This window comes from Scyliorhinus torazame, chromosome 17, assembly GCF_047496885.1.
Source record: "Scyliorhinus torazame isolate Kashiwa2021f chromosome 17, sScyTor2.1, whole genome shotgun sequence".
Taxonomy (NCBI): Eukaryota; Metazoa; Chordata; class Chondrichthyes; order Carcharhiniformes; family Scyliorhinidae; genus Scyliorhinus; species Scyliorhinus torazame.
Genome location: NC_092723.1, coordinates 81080845 through 81097167, shown reverse-complemented (window position 1 = coordinate 81097167; position 16323 = coordinate 81080845). Strand labels below are relative to the sequence as shown.

At 64.5% G+C, this 16323-nt stretch overlaps 1 protein-coding gene across 1 annotated transcript in view; it reads right to left on the bottom strand.

Annotated features, from left to right (window-relative positions):
* LOC140393976 (26S proteasome non-ATPase regulatory subunit 13-like) overlaps nt 1–9124 on the bottom strand; it is a 92655-nt gene extending 83531 nt beyond the window's left edge. The window contains exon 1 of the mRNA XM_072480686.1: nt 8976–9124. Coding sequence (XP_072336787.1) covers nt 8976–9076 — 101 coding nt within the window. The 5' untranslated portion in view covers nt 9077–9124. The remainder of the gene's footprint in view (nt 1–8975) is intronic.
* Between the last annotated feature and the right edge of the window lie 7199 nt (nt 9125–16323).

Genomic DNA, 16323 nt, shown 5'->3' with positions numbered 1-16323 from the left:
GGGTCACGGGGCGGTGGGGGGGGTCACGGGGCGGTGGGGGGGGTCACGGGGCGGTGGGGGGGGTCACGGGGCGGTGGGGGGGGTCACGGGGCGGTGGGGGGGGTCACGGGGCGGTGGGGGGGGTCACGGGGCGGTGGGGGGGGTCACGGGGCGGTGGGGGGGTCACGGGGCGGTGGGGGGGTCACGGGGCGGTGGGGGGGGTCACGGGGCGGTGGGGGGGGTCACGGGGCGGTGGGGGGGGTCACGGGGCGGTGGGGGGGGTCACGGGGCGGTGGGGGGGTCACGGGGCGGTGGGGGGGGTCACGGGGCGGTGGGGGGGTCACGGGGCGGTGGGGGGGTCACGGGGCGGTGGGGGGGTCACGGGGCGGTGGGGGGGTCACGGGGCGGTGGGGGGGTCACGGGGCGGTGGGGGGGGTCACGGGGCGGTGGGGGGGTCACGGGGCGGTGGGGGGGTCACGGGGCGGTGGGGGGGTCACGGGGCGGTGGGGGGGTCACGGGGCGGTGGGGGGGTCACGGGGCGGTGGGGGGGTCACGGGGCGGTGGGGGGGTCACGGGGCGGTGGGGGGGGTCACGGGGCGGTGGGGGGGTCACGGGGCGGTGGGGGGGTCACGGGGCGGTGGGGGGGTCACGGGGCGGTGGGGGGGTCACGGGGCGGTGGGGGGGTCACGGGGCGGTGGGGGGGTCACGGGGCGGTGGGGGGGTCACGGGGCGGTGGGGGGGTCACGGGGCGGTGGGGGGGTCACGGGGCGGTGGGGGGGTCACGGGGCGGTGGGGGGGTCACGGGGCGGTGGGGGGGTCACGGGGCGGTGGGGGGGTCACGGGGCGGTGGGGGGGTCACGGGGCGGTGGGGGGGTCACGGGGCGGTGGGGGGGTCACGGGGCGGTGGGGGGGTCACGGGGCGGTGGGGGGGTCACGGGGCGGTGGGGGGGTCACGGGGCGGTGGGGGGGTCACGGGGCGGTGGGGGGGTCACGGGGCGGTGGGGGGGTCACGGGGCGGTGGGGGGGTCACGGGGCGGTGGGGGGGTCACGGGGCGGTGGGGGGGTCACGGGGCGGTGGGGGGGTCACGGGGCGGTGGGGGGGTCACGGGGCGGTGGGGGGGTCACGGGGCGGTGGGGGGGTCACGGGGCGGTGGGGGGGTCACGGGGCGGTGGGGGGGTCACGGGGCGGTGGGGGGGTCACGGGGCGGTGGGGGGGTCACGGGGCGGTGGGGGGGTCACGGGGCGGTGGGGGGGTCACGGGGCGGTGGGGGGGTCACGGGGCGGTGGGGGGGTCACGGGGCGGTGGGGGGGTCACGGGGCGGTGGGGGGGTCACGGGGCGGTGGGGGGGTCACGGGGCGGTGGGGGGGTCACGGGGCGGTGGGGGGGTCACGGGGCGGTGGGGGGGTCACGGGGCGGTGGGGGGGTCACGGGGCGGTGGGGGGGTCACGGGGCGGTGGGGGGGTCACGGGGCGGTGGGGGGGTCACGGGGCGGTGGGGGGGTCACGGGGCGGTGGGGGGGTCACGGGGCGGTGGGGGGGTCACGGGGCGGTGGGGGGGTCACGGGGCGGTGGGGGGGTCACGGGGCGGTGGGGGGGTCACGGGGCGGTGGGGGGGTCACGGGGCGGTGGGGGGGTCACGGGGCGGTGGGGGGGTCACGGGGCGGTGGGGGGGTCACGGGGCGGTGGGGGGGTCACGGGGCGGTGGGGGGGTCACGGGGCGGTGGGGGGGTCACGGGGCGGTGGGGGGGTCACGGGGCGGTGGGGGGGTCACGGGGCGGTGGGGGGGTCACGGGGCGGTGGGGGGGTCACGGGGCGGTGGGGGGGTCACGGGGCGGTGGGGGGGTCACGGGGCGGTGGGGGGGTCACGGGGCGGTGGGGGGGTCACGGGGCGGTGGGGGGGTCACGGGGCGGTGGGGGGGTCACGGGGCGGTGGGGGGGTCACGGGGCGGTGGGGGGGTCACGGGGCGGTGGGGGGGTCACGGGGCGGTGGGGGGGTCACGGGGCGGTGGGGGGGTCACGGGGCGGTGGGGGGGTCACGGGGCGGTGGGGGGGTCACGGGGCGGTGGGGGGGTCACGGGGCGGTGGGGGGGTCACGGGGCGGTGGGGGGGTCACGGGGCGGTGGGGGGGTCACGGGGCGGTGGGGGGGTCACGGGGCGGTGGGGGGGTCACGGGGCGGTGGGGGGGTCACGGGGCGGTGGGGGGGTCACGGGGCGGTGGGGGGGTCACGGGGCGGTGGGGGGGTCACGGGGCGGTGGGGGGGTCACGGGGCGGTGGGGGGGTCACGGGGCGGTGGGGGGGTCACGGGGCGGTGGGGGGGTCACGGGGCGGTGGGGGGGTCACGGGGCGGTGGGGGGGTCACGGGGCGGTGGGGGGGTCACGGGGCGGTGGGGGGGTCACGGGGCGGTGGGGGGGTCACGGGGCGGTGGGGGGGTCACGGGGCGGTGGGGGGGTCACGGGGCGGTGGGGGGGTCACGGGGCGGTGGGGGGGTCACGGGGCGGTGGGGGGGTCACGGGGCGGTGGGGGGGTCACGGGGCGGTGGGGGGGTCACGGGGCGGTGGGGGGGTCACGGGGCGGTGGGGGGGTCACGGGGCGGTGGGGGGGTCACGGGGCGGTGGGGGGGTCACGGGGCGGTGGGGGGGTCACGGGGCGGTGGGGGGGTCACGGGGCGGTGGGGGGGTCACGGGGCGGTGGGGGGGTCACGGGGCGGTGGGGGGGTCACGGGGCGGTGGGGGGGTCACGGGGCGGTGGGGGGGTCACGGGGCGGTGGGGGGGTCACGGGGCGGTGGGGGGGTCACGGGGCGGTGGGGGGGTCACGGGGCGGTGGGGGGGTCACGGGGCGGTGGGGGGGTCACGGGGCGGTGGGGGGGTCACGGGGCGGTGGGGGGGTCACGGGGCGGTGGGGGGGTCACGGGGCGGTGGGGGGGTCACGGGGCGGTGGGGGGGTCACGGGGCGGTGGGGGGGTCACGGGGCGGTGGGGGGGTCACGGGGCGGTGGGGGGGTCACGGGGCGGTGGGGGGGTCACGGGGCGGTGGGGGGGTCACGGGGCGGTGGGGGGGTCACGGGGCGGTGGGGGGGTCACGGGGCGGTGGGGGGGTCACGGGGCGGTGGGGGGGTCACGGGGCGGTGGGGGGGTCACGGGGCGGTGGGGGGGTCACGGGGCGGTGGGGGGGTCACGGGGCGGTGGGGGGGTCACGGGGCGGTGGGGGGGTCACGGGGCGGTGGGGGGGTCACGGGGCGGTGGGGGGGTCACGGGGCGGTGGGGGGGTCACGGGGCGGTGGGGGGGTCACGGGGCGGTGGGGGGGTCACGGGGCGGTGGGGGGGTCACGGGGCGGTGGGGGGGTCACGGGGCGGTGGGGGGGTCACGGGGCGGTGGGGGGGTCACGGGGCGGTGGGGGGGTCACGGGGCGGTGGGGGGGTCACGGGGCGGTGGGGGGGTCACGGGGCGGTGGGGGGGTCACGGGGCGGTGGGGGGGTCACGGGGCGGTGGGGGGGTCACGGGGCGGTGGGGGGGTCACGGGGCGGTGGGGGGGTCACGGGGCGGTGGGGGGGTCACGGGGCGGTGGGGGGGTCACGGGGCGGTGGGGGGGTCACGGGGCGGTGGGGGGGTCACGGGGCGGTGGGGGGGTCACGGGGCGGTGGGGGGGTCACGGGGCGGTGGGGGGGTCACGGGGCGGTGGGGGGGTCACGGGGCGGTGGGGGGGTCACGGGGCGGTGGGGGGGTCACGGGGCGGTGGGGGGGTCACGGGGCGGTGGGGGGGTCACGGGGCGGTGGGGGGGTCACGGGGCGGTGGGGGGGTCACGGGGCGGTGGGGGGGTCACGGGGCGGTGGGGGGGTCACGGGGCGGTGGGGGGGTCACGGGGCGGTGGGGGGGTCACGGGGCGGTGGGGGGGTCACGGGGCGGTGGGGGGGTCACGGGGCGGTGGGGGGGTCACGGGGCGGTGGGGGGGTCACGGGGCGGTGGGGGGGTCACGGGGCGGTGGGGGGGTCACGGGGCGGTGGGGGGGTCACGGGGCGGTGGGGGGGTCACGGGGCGGTGGGGGGGTCACGGGGCGGTGGGGGGGTCACGGGGCGGTGGGGGGGTCACGGGGCGGTGGGGGGGTCACGGGGCGGTGGGGGGGTCACGGGGCGGTGGGGGGGTCACGGGGCGGTGGGGGGGTCACGGGGCGGTGGGGGGGTCACGGGGCGGTGGGGGGGTCACGGGGCGGTGGGGGGGTCACGGGGCGGTGGGGGGGTCACGGGGCGGTGGGGGGGTCACGGGGCGGTGGGGGGGTCACGGGGCGGTGGGGGGGTCACGGGGCGGTGGGGGGGTCACGGGGCGGTGGGGGGGTCACGGGGCGGTGGGGGGGTCACGGGGCGGTGGGGGGGTCACGGGGCGGTGGGGGGGTCACGGGGCGGTGGGGGGGTCACGGGGCGGTGGGGGGGTCACGGGGCGGTGGGGGGGTCACGGGGCGGTGGGGGGGTCACGGGGCGGTGGGGGGGTCACGGGGCGGTGGGGGGGTCACGGGGCGGTGGGGGGGTCACGGGGCGGTGGGGGGGTCACGGGGCGGTGGGGGGGTCACGGGGCGGTGGGGGGGTCACGGGGCGGTGGGGGGGTCACGGGGCGGTGGGGGGGTCACGGGGCGGTGGGGGGGTCACGGGGCGGTGGGGGGGTCACGGGGCGGTGGGGGGGTCACGGGGCGGTGGGGGGGTCACGGGGCGGTGGGGGGGTCACGGGGCGGTGGGGGGTCACGGGGCGGTGGGGGTCACGGGGCGGTGGGGGTCACGGGGCGGTGGGGGTCACGGGGCAGTGGGGGTCACGGGGCAGTGGGGGTCACGGGGCAGTGGGGGTCACGGGGCAGTGGGGGTCACGGGGCAGTGGGGGTCACGGGGCAGTGGGGGTCACGGGGCAGTGGGGGTCACGGGGCAGTGGGGGTCACGGGGCAGTGGGGGTCACGGGGCAGTGGGGGTCACGGGGCAGTGGGGGTCACGGGGCAGTGGGGGTCACGGGGCAGTGGGGGTCACGGGGCAGTGGGGGGGTGGGGGTCACGGGGCAGTGGGGGTCACGGGGCAGTGGGGGGGTGGGGGTCACGGGGCAGTGGGGGGGTGGGGTCACGGGGCAGTGGGGGGGTGGGGTCACGGGTCAGTGGGGGGTGGGGTCACGGGGCAGTGGGGGGGTGGGGGTCACGGGGCAGTGGGGGGGTGGGGGTCACGGGGCAGTGGGGGGGGTGGGGGTCACGGGGCAGTGGGGGTCACGGGGCAGTGGGGGGGTGGGGGTCACGGGGCAGTGGGGGTCACGGGGCAGTGGGGGGGTGGGGGTCACGGGGCAGTGGGGGGGTGGGGGTCACGGGGCAGTGGGGGGGTGGGGGTCACGGGGCAGTGGGGGTCACGGGGCAGTGGGGGTCACGGGGCAGTGGGGGGGTCACGGGGCAGTGGGGGGGTCACGGGGCAGTGGGGGGGGTCACGGGGCAGTGGGGGGGTCACGGGGCAGTGGGGGGGTCACGGGGCAGTGGGGGGGTCACGGGGCAGTGGGGGGGTCACGGGGCAGTGGGGGGGTCACGGGGCAGTGGGGGGTGGGGGTCACGGGGCAGTGGGGGGTGGGGGTCACGGGGCAGTGGGGGGTGGGGGTCACGGGGCAGTGGGGGGTGGGGGTCACGGGGCAGTGGGGGGTGGGGGTCACGGGGCAGTGGGGGGTGGGGGTCACGGGGCAGTGGGGGGTGGGGGTCACGGGGCAGTGGGGGTCACGGGGCAGTGGGGGGTGGGGGTCACGGGGCAGTGGGGGGTGGGGGTCACGGGGCAGTGGGGGGTGGGGGTCACGGGGCAGTGGGGGGTGGGGGTCACGGGGCAGTGGGGGGTGGGGGTCACGGGGCAGTGGGGGGTGGGGGTCACGGGGCAGTGGGGGGTGGGGGTCACGGGGCAGTGGGGGGTGGGGGTCACGGGGCAGTGGGGGGTGGGGGTCACGGGGCAGTGGGGGGTGGGGGTCACGGGGCAGTGGGGGGTGGGGGTCACGGGGCAGTGGGGGGTGGGGGTCACGGGGCAGTGGGGGGTGGGGGTCACGGGGCAGTGGGGGGTGGGGGTCACGGGGCAGTGGGGGGTGGGGGTCACGGGGCAGTGGGGGGTGGGGGTCACGGAGCAGTGGGGGGTGGGGGTCACGGGGCAGTGGGGGGTGGGGGTCACGGGGCAGTGGGGGGTGGGGGTCACGGGGCAGTGGGGGGTGGGGGTCACGGGGCAGTGGGGGGTGGGGGTCACGGGGCAGTGGGGGGTGGGGGTCACGGGGCAGTGGGGGGTGGGGGTCACGGGGCAGTGGGGGGTGGGGGTCACGGGGCAGTGGGGGGTGGGGGTCACGGGGCAGTGGGGGGTGGGGGTCACGGGGCAGTGGGGGGTGGGGGTCACGGGGCAGTGGGGGGTGGGGGTCACGGGGCAGTGGGGGGTGGGGGTCACGGGGCAGTGGGGGGTGGGGGTCACGGGGCAGTGGGGGGTGGGGGTCACGGGGCAGTGGGGGGTGGGGGTCACGGGGCAGTGGGGGGTGGGGGTCACGGGGCAGTGGGGGGTGGGGGTCACGGGGCAGTGGGGGGTGGGGGTCACGGGGCAGTGGGGGGTGGGGGTCACGGGGCAGTGGGGGGTGGGGGTCACGGGGCAGTGGGGGGTGGGGGTCACGGGGCAGTGGGGGGTGGGGGTCACGGGGCAGTGGGGGGTGGGGGTCACGGGGCAGTGGGGGGTGGGGGTCACGGGGCAGTGGGGGGTGGGGGTCACGGGGCAGTGGGGGGTGGGGGTCACGGGGCAGTGGGGGGTGGGGGTCACGGGGCAGTGGGGGGTGGGGGTCACGGGGCAGTGGGGGGTGGGGGTCACGGGGCAGTGGGGGGTGGGGGTCACGGGGCAGTGGGGGGTGGGGGTCACGGGGCAGTGGGGGGTGGGGGTCACGGGGCAGTGGGGGGTGGGGGTCACGGGGCAGTGGGGGGTGGGGGTCACGGGGCAGTGGGGGGTGGGGGTCACGGGGCAGTGGGGGGTGGGGGTCACGGGGCAGTGGGGGGTGGGGGTCACGGGGCAGTGGGGGGTGGGGGTCACGGGGCAGTGGGGGGTGGGGGTCACGGGGCAGTGGGGGGTGGGGGTCACGGGGCAGTGGGGGGTGGGGGTCACGGGGCAGTGGGGGGTGGGGGTCACGGGGCAGTGGGGGGTGGGGGTCACGGGGCAGTGGGGGGTGGGGGTCACGGGGCAGTGGGGGGTGGGGGTCACGGGGCAGTGGGGGGTGGGGGTCACGGGGCAGTGGGGGGTGGGGGTCACGGGGCAGTGGGGGGTGGGGGTCACGGGGCAGTGGGGGGTGGGGGTCACGGGGCAGTGGGGGGTGGGGGTCACGGGGCAGTGGGGGGTGGGGGTCACGGGGCAGTGGGGGGTGGGGGTCACGGGGCAGTGGGGGGTGGGGGTCACGGGGCAGTGGGGGGTGGGGGTCACGGGGCAGTGGGGGGTGGGGGTCACGGGGCAGTGGGGGGGTGGGGGTCACGGGGCAGTGGGGGGGTGGGGGTCACGGGGCAGTGGGGGGTGGGGGTCACGGGGCAGTGGGGGGTGGGGGTCACGGGGCAGTGGGGGGTGGGGGTCACGGGGCAGTGGGGGGTGGGGGTCACGGGGCAGTGGGGGGTGGGGGTCACGGGGCAGTGGGGGGTGGGGGTCACGGGGCAGTGGGGGGTGGGGGTCACGGGGCAGTGGGGGGTGGGGGTCACGGGGCAGTGGGGGGTGGGGGTCACGGGGCAGTGGGGGTGGGGGTCACGGGGCAGTGGGGGTGGGGGTCACGGGGCAGTGGGGGTGGGGGTCACGGGGCAGTGGGGGGTGGGGGTCACAGGGCAGTGGGGGGTGGGGGTCACGGGGCAGGGGGGGGTGGGGGTCACGGGGCGGGGGGGGTGGGGGTCACGGGGCAGGGGGGGGTGGGGGTCACGGGGCAGTGGGGGTGGGGGTCACGGGGCAGTGGGGGTGGGGGTCACGGGGCAGTGGGGGGTGGGGGTCACGGGGCAGGGGGGGTGGGGGTCACGGGGCAGGGGGGGTGGGGGTCACGGGGCGGGGGGGTGGGGGTCACGGGGCAGGGGGGGGTGGGGGTCACGGGGCAGTGGGGGGTGGGGGGGTCATTGGGCAGTGGGGGGGTCAGGTGGCAGTGCGGGTTTCACAGGGCAGTGGGGGGTGGGGGGGTCACAGGGCAGTGGGGGGGGTCACAGGGCAGTGGGGGGGTCACAGGGCAGTGGGGGGGTCACAGGGCAGTGGGTGGTGTGGGGGTCACAGGGCAGTGGGGGGTGGGGGGGTCACAGGGCAGTGGGGCTGGGGGGGTCACAGGGCAGTGGGGGGTGGGGGGGTCACAGGGCAGTGGGGGGTGGGGGGGTCACAGGGCAGTGGGGGGTGGGGGGGTCACAGGGCAGTGGGGGGGGTCACAGGGCAGTGGGGGTGGGGGGGTCACAGGGCAGTGGGGGGGTCACAGGACAGTGGGGGGTGGGGGGGTCACAGGGCAGTGGGGGGGTCACAGGGCAGTGGGGGGTGGGGGGGTCACAGGGCAGTGGGGGGTGGGGGGGTCACAGGGCAGTGGGGGGTGGGGGGTCACAGGGCAGTGGGGGGTGGGGGGGTCACAGGGCAGTGGGGGGTGGGGGGGTCACAGGGCAGTGGGGGGTGGGGGGTCACAGGGCAGTGGGGGGTGGGGGGGTCACAGGGCAGTGAGGGGTGGGGGGGTCACAGGGCAGTGAGGGGTGGGGGGGTCACAGGGCAGTGGTGGTGGGGTCACAGGGCAGTGGGGGTGGAGTTTCTTGGGGGGGCAGGGTCACGGGGGGGGGGGGTCACGGAGGATGGTGGTCACGGGGCAGTGGGGTGATGGGGGTCACAGGGCAATGGGGGTGTTGGGGTTACGGGGCCGTTGGGGGCAGGGGTGCGTTTAGTCCAAGTCGCTCCGGCCCGGCACCGTAGAGGCTAATTGAGGGCGGCTCCTGAGGCCAGCATGGGGCCCGGGGAACCTGGTGTATCACCGGCAGACCAGGTGCCGGCTACCTCTTGTTGTAGAAATTCTCCATGCGCTGCCAGCGCTCGGCGCCATCTCCGTCATCCGCCTCCTGCTGCCGCCGCAGAAAAGCGACCGGATCCTTCATCATCCCGCTGCCCACAGCCGCAGTGCAGCTCGGCCCCGCCCCCTGCTACCATAGAAACCTCCTCTCGCCCCGCCCCCTGCTACCATGGAAACCTCCTATCGCCCCACCCCCTGCTACCAAGGAAACCTCCTCCTGTCCCGCCCCTGCAAACATGGAAACCTCCTCGTCCCACTACCTGCTACCATGGAAACCACATATCACCCTGCCCCAAGTACCATGGAAACCTCCATTCGCCTGACCCCTGCTACCATGGAAACCACCTCCCGCCTGAAATCCTGGTACCATGTGTGGTACTTTCATAAATGTAGGAACTGTAAGGGTTAATGAAATGTATAGATTAATTACTAGATGGAGCTAGATTTACACGTAATTAAGACATTGATGTTAAGCTTTGTGGGAAGTGAAGTGAAGGAGTTAGCTAGAGCATAGACTGAAGGAAAGATAGTGTAAGAGTAAATCATAGTTTATAATAGTGTAGCGATTAGTTGAAGGTGAGTGTAGATTATATGTTAATTATCAACTATTATTTGGGAGTAGATGTCGAATCCAAATTAATAGTGTTAATAAACTTGTGTTTTGTTCAAGTTAAAGCTATTTTGTGGCCTTTGTGAACACTATGCCAACCATCCTGAATTTTGCAACACAAAGAACACCATATGGTACCAGGAGTTTATCTCTGCAAGTAACAATCAGTTAGATTAGAAAAGATTATGATGTGGAGATGCCGGCGTTGGACTGGGGTGAGCACAGTACCAAGTCTTACAACACCAGGTTAAAGTCCAACAGGTTTGTTTCGATGTCACTAGCTTTCGGAGCGCTGCTCCTTCCTCAGGTGATTGAAGAGGTCTGTTCCAGAAACATATATATAGACAAATTCAAAGATGCCAAACAATGCTAGGAATGCGAGCATTAGCAGGTGATTAAATCTTTACAGATCCAGAGATGGGGTAACCCCAGGTTAAAGAGGTGTGAATTGTATCAAACCAGGACAGTTGGTCGGATTTCGCAGGCCAGATGGTGGGGGATGAATGTAATGCAACATGAATCCCAGGTCCCGGTTGAGGCCGCACTCATGTGTGCGGAACTTGGCTATAAGTTTCTGCTCGGCGATTCTGCGTTGTCGCGGGTCCTGAAGGCCGCCTTGGAGAACGCTTACCCGGAGATCAGAGGCTGAATGCCCTTGACTGCTGAAGTGTTCCCCGACTGGAAGGGAACATTCCTGCCTGGTGATTGTTGCGCGATGTCCGTTCATTCGTTGTCGCAGCGTCTGCATGGTCTCGCCAATGTACCACGCTTCGGGACATCCTTTCCTGCAGCGTATGAGGTAGACAACGTTGACCGAGTCGCACGAGTATGTACTGCGTACCTGGTGGGTGGTGTTCTCACGTGTAATAGTGGTATCCATGTCGATGATCTGGCACGTCTTGCAGAGATTGCCATGACAGGGTTGTGTGGTGTTGTGGTCACTGTTCTGAAGACTGGGTAGTTTGCTGCAAACAATGGTTCGTTTGAGGTTGCGCGGTTGTTTGAAGGCAAGTAGTGGGGGTGTGGGGATGACCTTGGCAAGATGTTCATCGTCATCAATGACATATTGAAGGCTGTGAAGAAGATGACGTAGTTTCTCCGCTCCGGGGAAGTACTGGACGACGAAGGGTATTCTGTCGGTTGTGTCCCATGTTTGTCTTCTGAGGAGGTTGGTGCGGTTTTTCGCTGTGGCGCGTTGGAACTGTCGATCGATGAGTCGAGTGCCATATCCCGTTCGTACGAGGGCATCTTTCAACGTCTGTAGATGTCTGTTACGCTCCTCCTCGTCTGAGTAGATCCTGTGTATACGGAGCGCTTGTCCATAGGGGATGGCTTCTTTAATGTGTTTAGGGTGGAAGCTGGAGAAGTGGAGCATCATGAGGTTATCCGTGGGTTTGCGGTAAAGCGAAGTGCTGAGGTGACCGTCCTTGATGGAGACGAGTGTGTCCAAGAATGCAACTGATTTTGGAGAGTAGTCCATGGTGAGTCTGATGGTTGGATGGAACTTATTAATGTCATCGTGTAGTCGTTTCAGTGATTCTTCGCCGTGGGTCCAAAGGAAAAAAATGTCATCGATGTATCTGGTGTATAACGTCGGTTGAAGGTCCTGTGCGGTGAGTAGATCCTGTTCAAACTTGTGCATGAAGATGTTGGCGTATTGGGGTGCGAATTTGGTCCCCATGGCTGTTCCGTGCGTCTGGATGAAGAACTTGTTGTCGAAGGTGAAGACGTTGTGATCCAGAATGAAGCGGATGAGTTGCAGAATTGCGTCTGGAGATTGGCAGTTGTCGGTGTTGAGTACAAGAAGACCACCATCATACACGTGCCAAAGAAGAACCAGGCAACGTGCCTCAATGACTACCGTCCGGTGGCCTTGACTTCAGTCATAAGTGCTTCGAGAGGTTAGTCATGAGGTGCATCACCACCATACTCCCAGAACGCCTTGATCCACTGCAATTCGCCTACCGCCGCAACCGGTCCACAAAAGACGCCATCTCCCTGATTCTACACTCATCGCTAGAGCATCTCAACAACAAGGACTCCTACATCAGACTCCTATTTATTGACTACAGCTCCACCTTGAACACCATAATCCCAGCCAAGCTCATATCAAAGCTCCAAAACTTAGGACGTGGCTCCTCACTCTGCAACTGAATGCTCGACTTTCTAACCCACTGACCACAATCAGTAAGAATAAACAACAACACCTCCCCCACAGTAGTCCTCAATACCGGGTCCCCACAAGGCAGCATACTTAGCTCCCTACTATACTCCCTGTACACACGACTGCATGGCAAAATTTGGTTCCAACTCCATCTACAAGTTTGCTGACGATACGACCATAGTGGGCCGGATCTCGAATAACGACGAATCAGAATACAGGAGGGAGATAGAGAACCTAGTGGAGTGGTGCAGCGACAACAATCTATCCCTCAATGCCAGCAAAACTAAAGAGCTGGTCATTGACTTCAGAAAGCAAAGTACTGTACACACCCCTGTCACCATCAGCGGGGCCGAGGTGGAGATGGTTAGCAGTTTCAAATTCCCAGGGCTACACATCTCCAAATCTCTGTCCTGGTCCATCCACGTCGACGCTACCACCAAGAAAGCACAACGGCGCCTATACTTTCTCAGGAAACTAAGGAAATTCAGTATGTCCACATTAACTCTTACCAACTTTTACAGATGCACCATAGAAAGCATCCTATCTGGCTGTATCACTGCTCGGCCCAAGATCACAAGAAACGTCAGAGAGTCCATCACACAAACCTGCCTCCCATCAATTGACTCCATCTACACCTCCTGCTGCCTGGGGAAAGCGGGCAGCATAATCAAAGAACCCTCCCATCCGGCTTACTCTTCCAACTTCTTCCATCGGGCAGGAGATACAAAAGTCTGAGAACACACGCGAACAGACTCAAAAACAGCTTCTTCCCCGCTGTTACCAGACTCCTAAACAATCCCCTTATGGACTGACCTCATTAACACAACACCCCTGTATGCTTCCATCGATGCCACTGTTATGTAGTTACATTGCGTACCTTGTGTTGCCCTATTATATATTTTCTTTAATTTCCTTTTCTTTTCATGTACTTAATGATCTGTTGAGCTGCTCGCAGAAAAATACATTTCACTGTACCTTGGTACACGTGACAGTAAACAAAATCCAAGAAGACTGATTGTAAGATGGAGTCTCAAGAAATGAAATTCACTTATTGTCACAAGTAGGCTTCAAATGAAGTTACTGTGAAAAGCCCCTAGTCGCTACATTCCGTCGCCTGTTCAGGGAGGTTGGTACAGGAATTGAACCGTGCTGCTGGCCTGCCTTGGTCTGCTTTAAAAGCCAGTGATTTAGGCCTGTGCTAAACCAGCCCGTACTGACTACTTCAGAACAAACGATAAACTATGTCAAAACTGAGCATTCTTTAAACAGCAGTTTGAAGTTTTCCTATCTGCCACCGCGCTAGAAAATGCTTCCGATCAGCGTAAGGTAGCACTTCTAAATTTGGCTGGAACTCAAGTATTGGAACTTTATAATTCCTTTGAATTTACTGCTGATGAGGGTAAAACAAAATATAACATAGTACTACAGAAGTTCGATACACACTGTAAGAAGCAGGTGAATGAGACCTATGAGCGCTACATGTTCAGAAAAAGGCTGCAGTTAAAAGGGGAATTAGTAGATTCTTTCATAACAGCTTTAACGTTAAGAGCTCAGTCCTGAAACTTTTCCTCTGCTACCGATTCAATGCTTTGTGATCAAGTTGTATTTAGGATAAATGCCGAACGTATGAGTGAAAAAATGCTAAGACAAACAATTTTACTGCTAGAAGACGTGATTAATATGTGCAAAGTCAGTGAACAAATTCTCTGAATATGCGAAGTTCATGGTGTTGTAGGGAAAAATCCCTTGTATCAGTGCAGTCAAGAGGCCGAGTCTCAAGGCAAGGTTCAAAGCGTTGTTCTTTATTGTACAATTACTGAAGCCTTCAGGGAGACGCACGCAGCCCGCTCAGAAACAGTGGCTTGGTCCACGTTGATCTCAACAATTACACATTCGCTCTGGATTTTTATAGGAATCCAAATTCGAGCGGGAACATTTGCTCATACATAATAGTTAAAGGGTAGTTTTGATTTAGATCTCTCAGACAGGTTTAAACTGAGAATATGCATCTTTGTCAATTTGCATCTGTATGGTGTGTGTCCGTGTTGATGTGATTATCTGGGCTCGCTCCGGTGTCCCTCCATTGTCAATTTGCATCTGTATGGAGTGTGTTCGTGTTGATGAGATTATCTCTGCTTGCTCCGGTGTCCTTCCCTTCTCTAATGTGTTTCCCATTATCTCCCTGATGTGTCTCCTTAACTAAATCGACCTCCGATGTCTGTGGCTGTGCTATGCTTTTATTTCTGTGTTTGCTAGATGAGGTGTTAATGTCATCTTTGTCCTGCTGTGTGTGTGGGGGATGCTAATCTAATCTATACATTTCTTTTATTCCTTCTATTCTGGTTTCTTTGCCTGCCTTGGCCATTTTATTAATATATGATTTCATTCTTTCATAAGTCTTTGCAATACATTTGTGCCATATATCCCACTGCCAGGGTCTTGACTCGCAGATATCCCGATCTCCTGGCCATGGGGCCATTTTAAGATGCAGCTTCGTGCTATTGCTGGGCAGAACAAGTGTATTCCATCAGTGCAGAAGGGGATTTAAACAAATGTCTATCCGGGTGTCCCCTTCTGCATTGTGGGCACATTATATTATAAACGGTGCCAATCAGTCCAATAAAACAGTCCAATAAATGTTAAACGGTGCCAATCAGTCCAATAAAACAGTTTCATAAATGAAGAATGTTTGATGAGATGAGATAAAAATATGGTCTTGGAAAATGGCCTACTTCAATGGCAAACGAAAAGAACGTGAAATCGGGAAACATGGCTGATGCCATTAATGCTGTGTCACAGCAAAGAAAACTGAGTACAACGCTGACGACCACTCGTGATATCGTCCATGCACTGCGGACAGTAAAAAATATAGTCTGGCAAAAGGCAAACAATGTTCCAATTGTTACAAGTTCAACCACTTTGCAGCACAGTGTCTTTTCTCAACAGCTTCTCCAGTGACCAAATTTAAAAAGTCCTACAATGACTACAGAAGGATCCAAAGTGCTCAGAGTTAAGATAAAAAATTGATATCTTAACTGATAAAGAAGATTTCTCACCGTACATGCGAAAGGATACTTTCATGATTGAAGCTGTCACCAGGATTAAATTGCTGGATTGTAATGACAAACCAGTACAACAGCTCAAAGATAATTAAAGAGTGGACTGTATTGTTAGAAATTAATGGCACAGATATACCATTTAAAATTGATAGAGGAGCACACGCAAATATTATAACAGAAAAGAGTTTAAGACAAGCTTATAGGACACCGCTAATAAAAAAACTTATTTGTCAGCTGACCAATTATAATGGTCACAACATAGTCACAAGAGCATCCTGCCGTCTTGTTGTTAGAATTGGCAACATTGAAATGCCAATCGACTTTGAGATTGTGTAAGATGATAAGTCATCACTAATGGTGTGGATGCTTGTGAAAAATTAAACCTAGTTGAAAGGGTTCACACAACCAAGACTTTGACTAACCAACATGAAGAGCCAAGGGAAGACTTAGTTGTTGCGGATACCTTATCTAGAGCTACCACTGATACTGACACATCAGATACAGATATAGTACACATAGTAGAAGCACAAGCCTCATTTATTGCCGAGATGTTACCAGTGTCTGACCGAAAACTACGAATCATCAAAGAAGAAACAGAAAGGATTTGATGCTCCAGGGGGTGATAAATACCTCAAAGAAGGATGGCCCAATGGATGTTGCTCTGCCTTTCGAAGTATCAAAGATGACCTCACAGTAATAGATGGTTTCCTACTCAAAGGAGATAGAATAGTGATTCCTGCCAGACTCCGACAAGGAATTCTGCAACAGATTCGCGAGGATCATCAGGGCATAGAAAAATGTTGTAGATGGGCAAGACAATCGGTATATTGGCCTGAAATCAATAGAGATGTTTATCAATGTGTACAGTAATGCACAATCTGTCAAATGCACCAGCCTGTGCAGTGCAAAAAAAGTATGGAAGAGACTGAACTCATCACCAATCCATGGATCAAAGTTGGTATGGATTTGTTCTACTTTAAAGGCCGTGACTATCTAGTCATCATCGACTATTATTCCAACTATCCCGAGGTGATGACGCTGAATGATTCGACAGCAAGATCTGTCATACGGGCAGCAAAATCAATTTTTGCACGCCATGGGATGCCTTTACACGTTGTCTCTGATAATGGTTTTTGTTTCACAAGCTGGGAGTGGACACAGTTTGCAGAGAAGTACAACTTCAATCACATCAGATCAAGCCCATGCTATCCTCAATCAAATGGCAAAGCAGAGAAAGGCATAGGAATAATCAAAAATAAAGCATTTGATGACAACAAAGATCTATTTTTGGCATTGTTGAGGTACAGAGCAACACCATTGTCATCTGGATTAACACCTACTCAGATGCTAATGGGTAGAAGAATTCGCACCACATTAGCTGAGATAACTATTCTAGATATGGATCATCAAGAGATACACAACCATATCAAATTACGAAAAGAGAAACACAAAGAGAACTATGATAAGCAAACAAAACCTCTACCTAAATTAAAAGAAGGAGG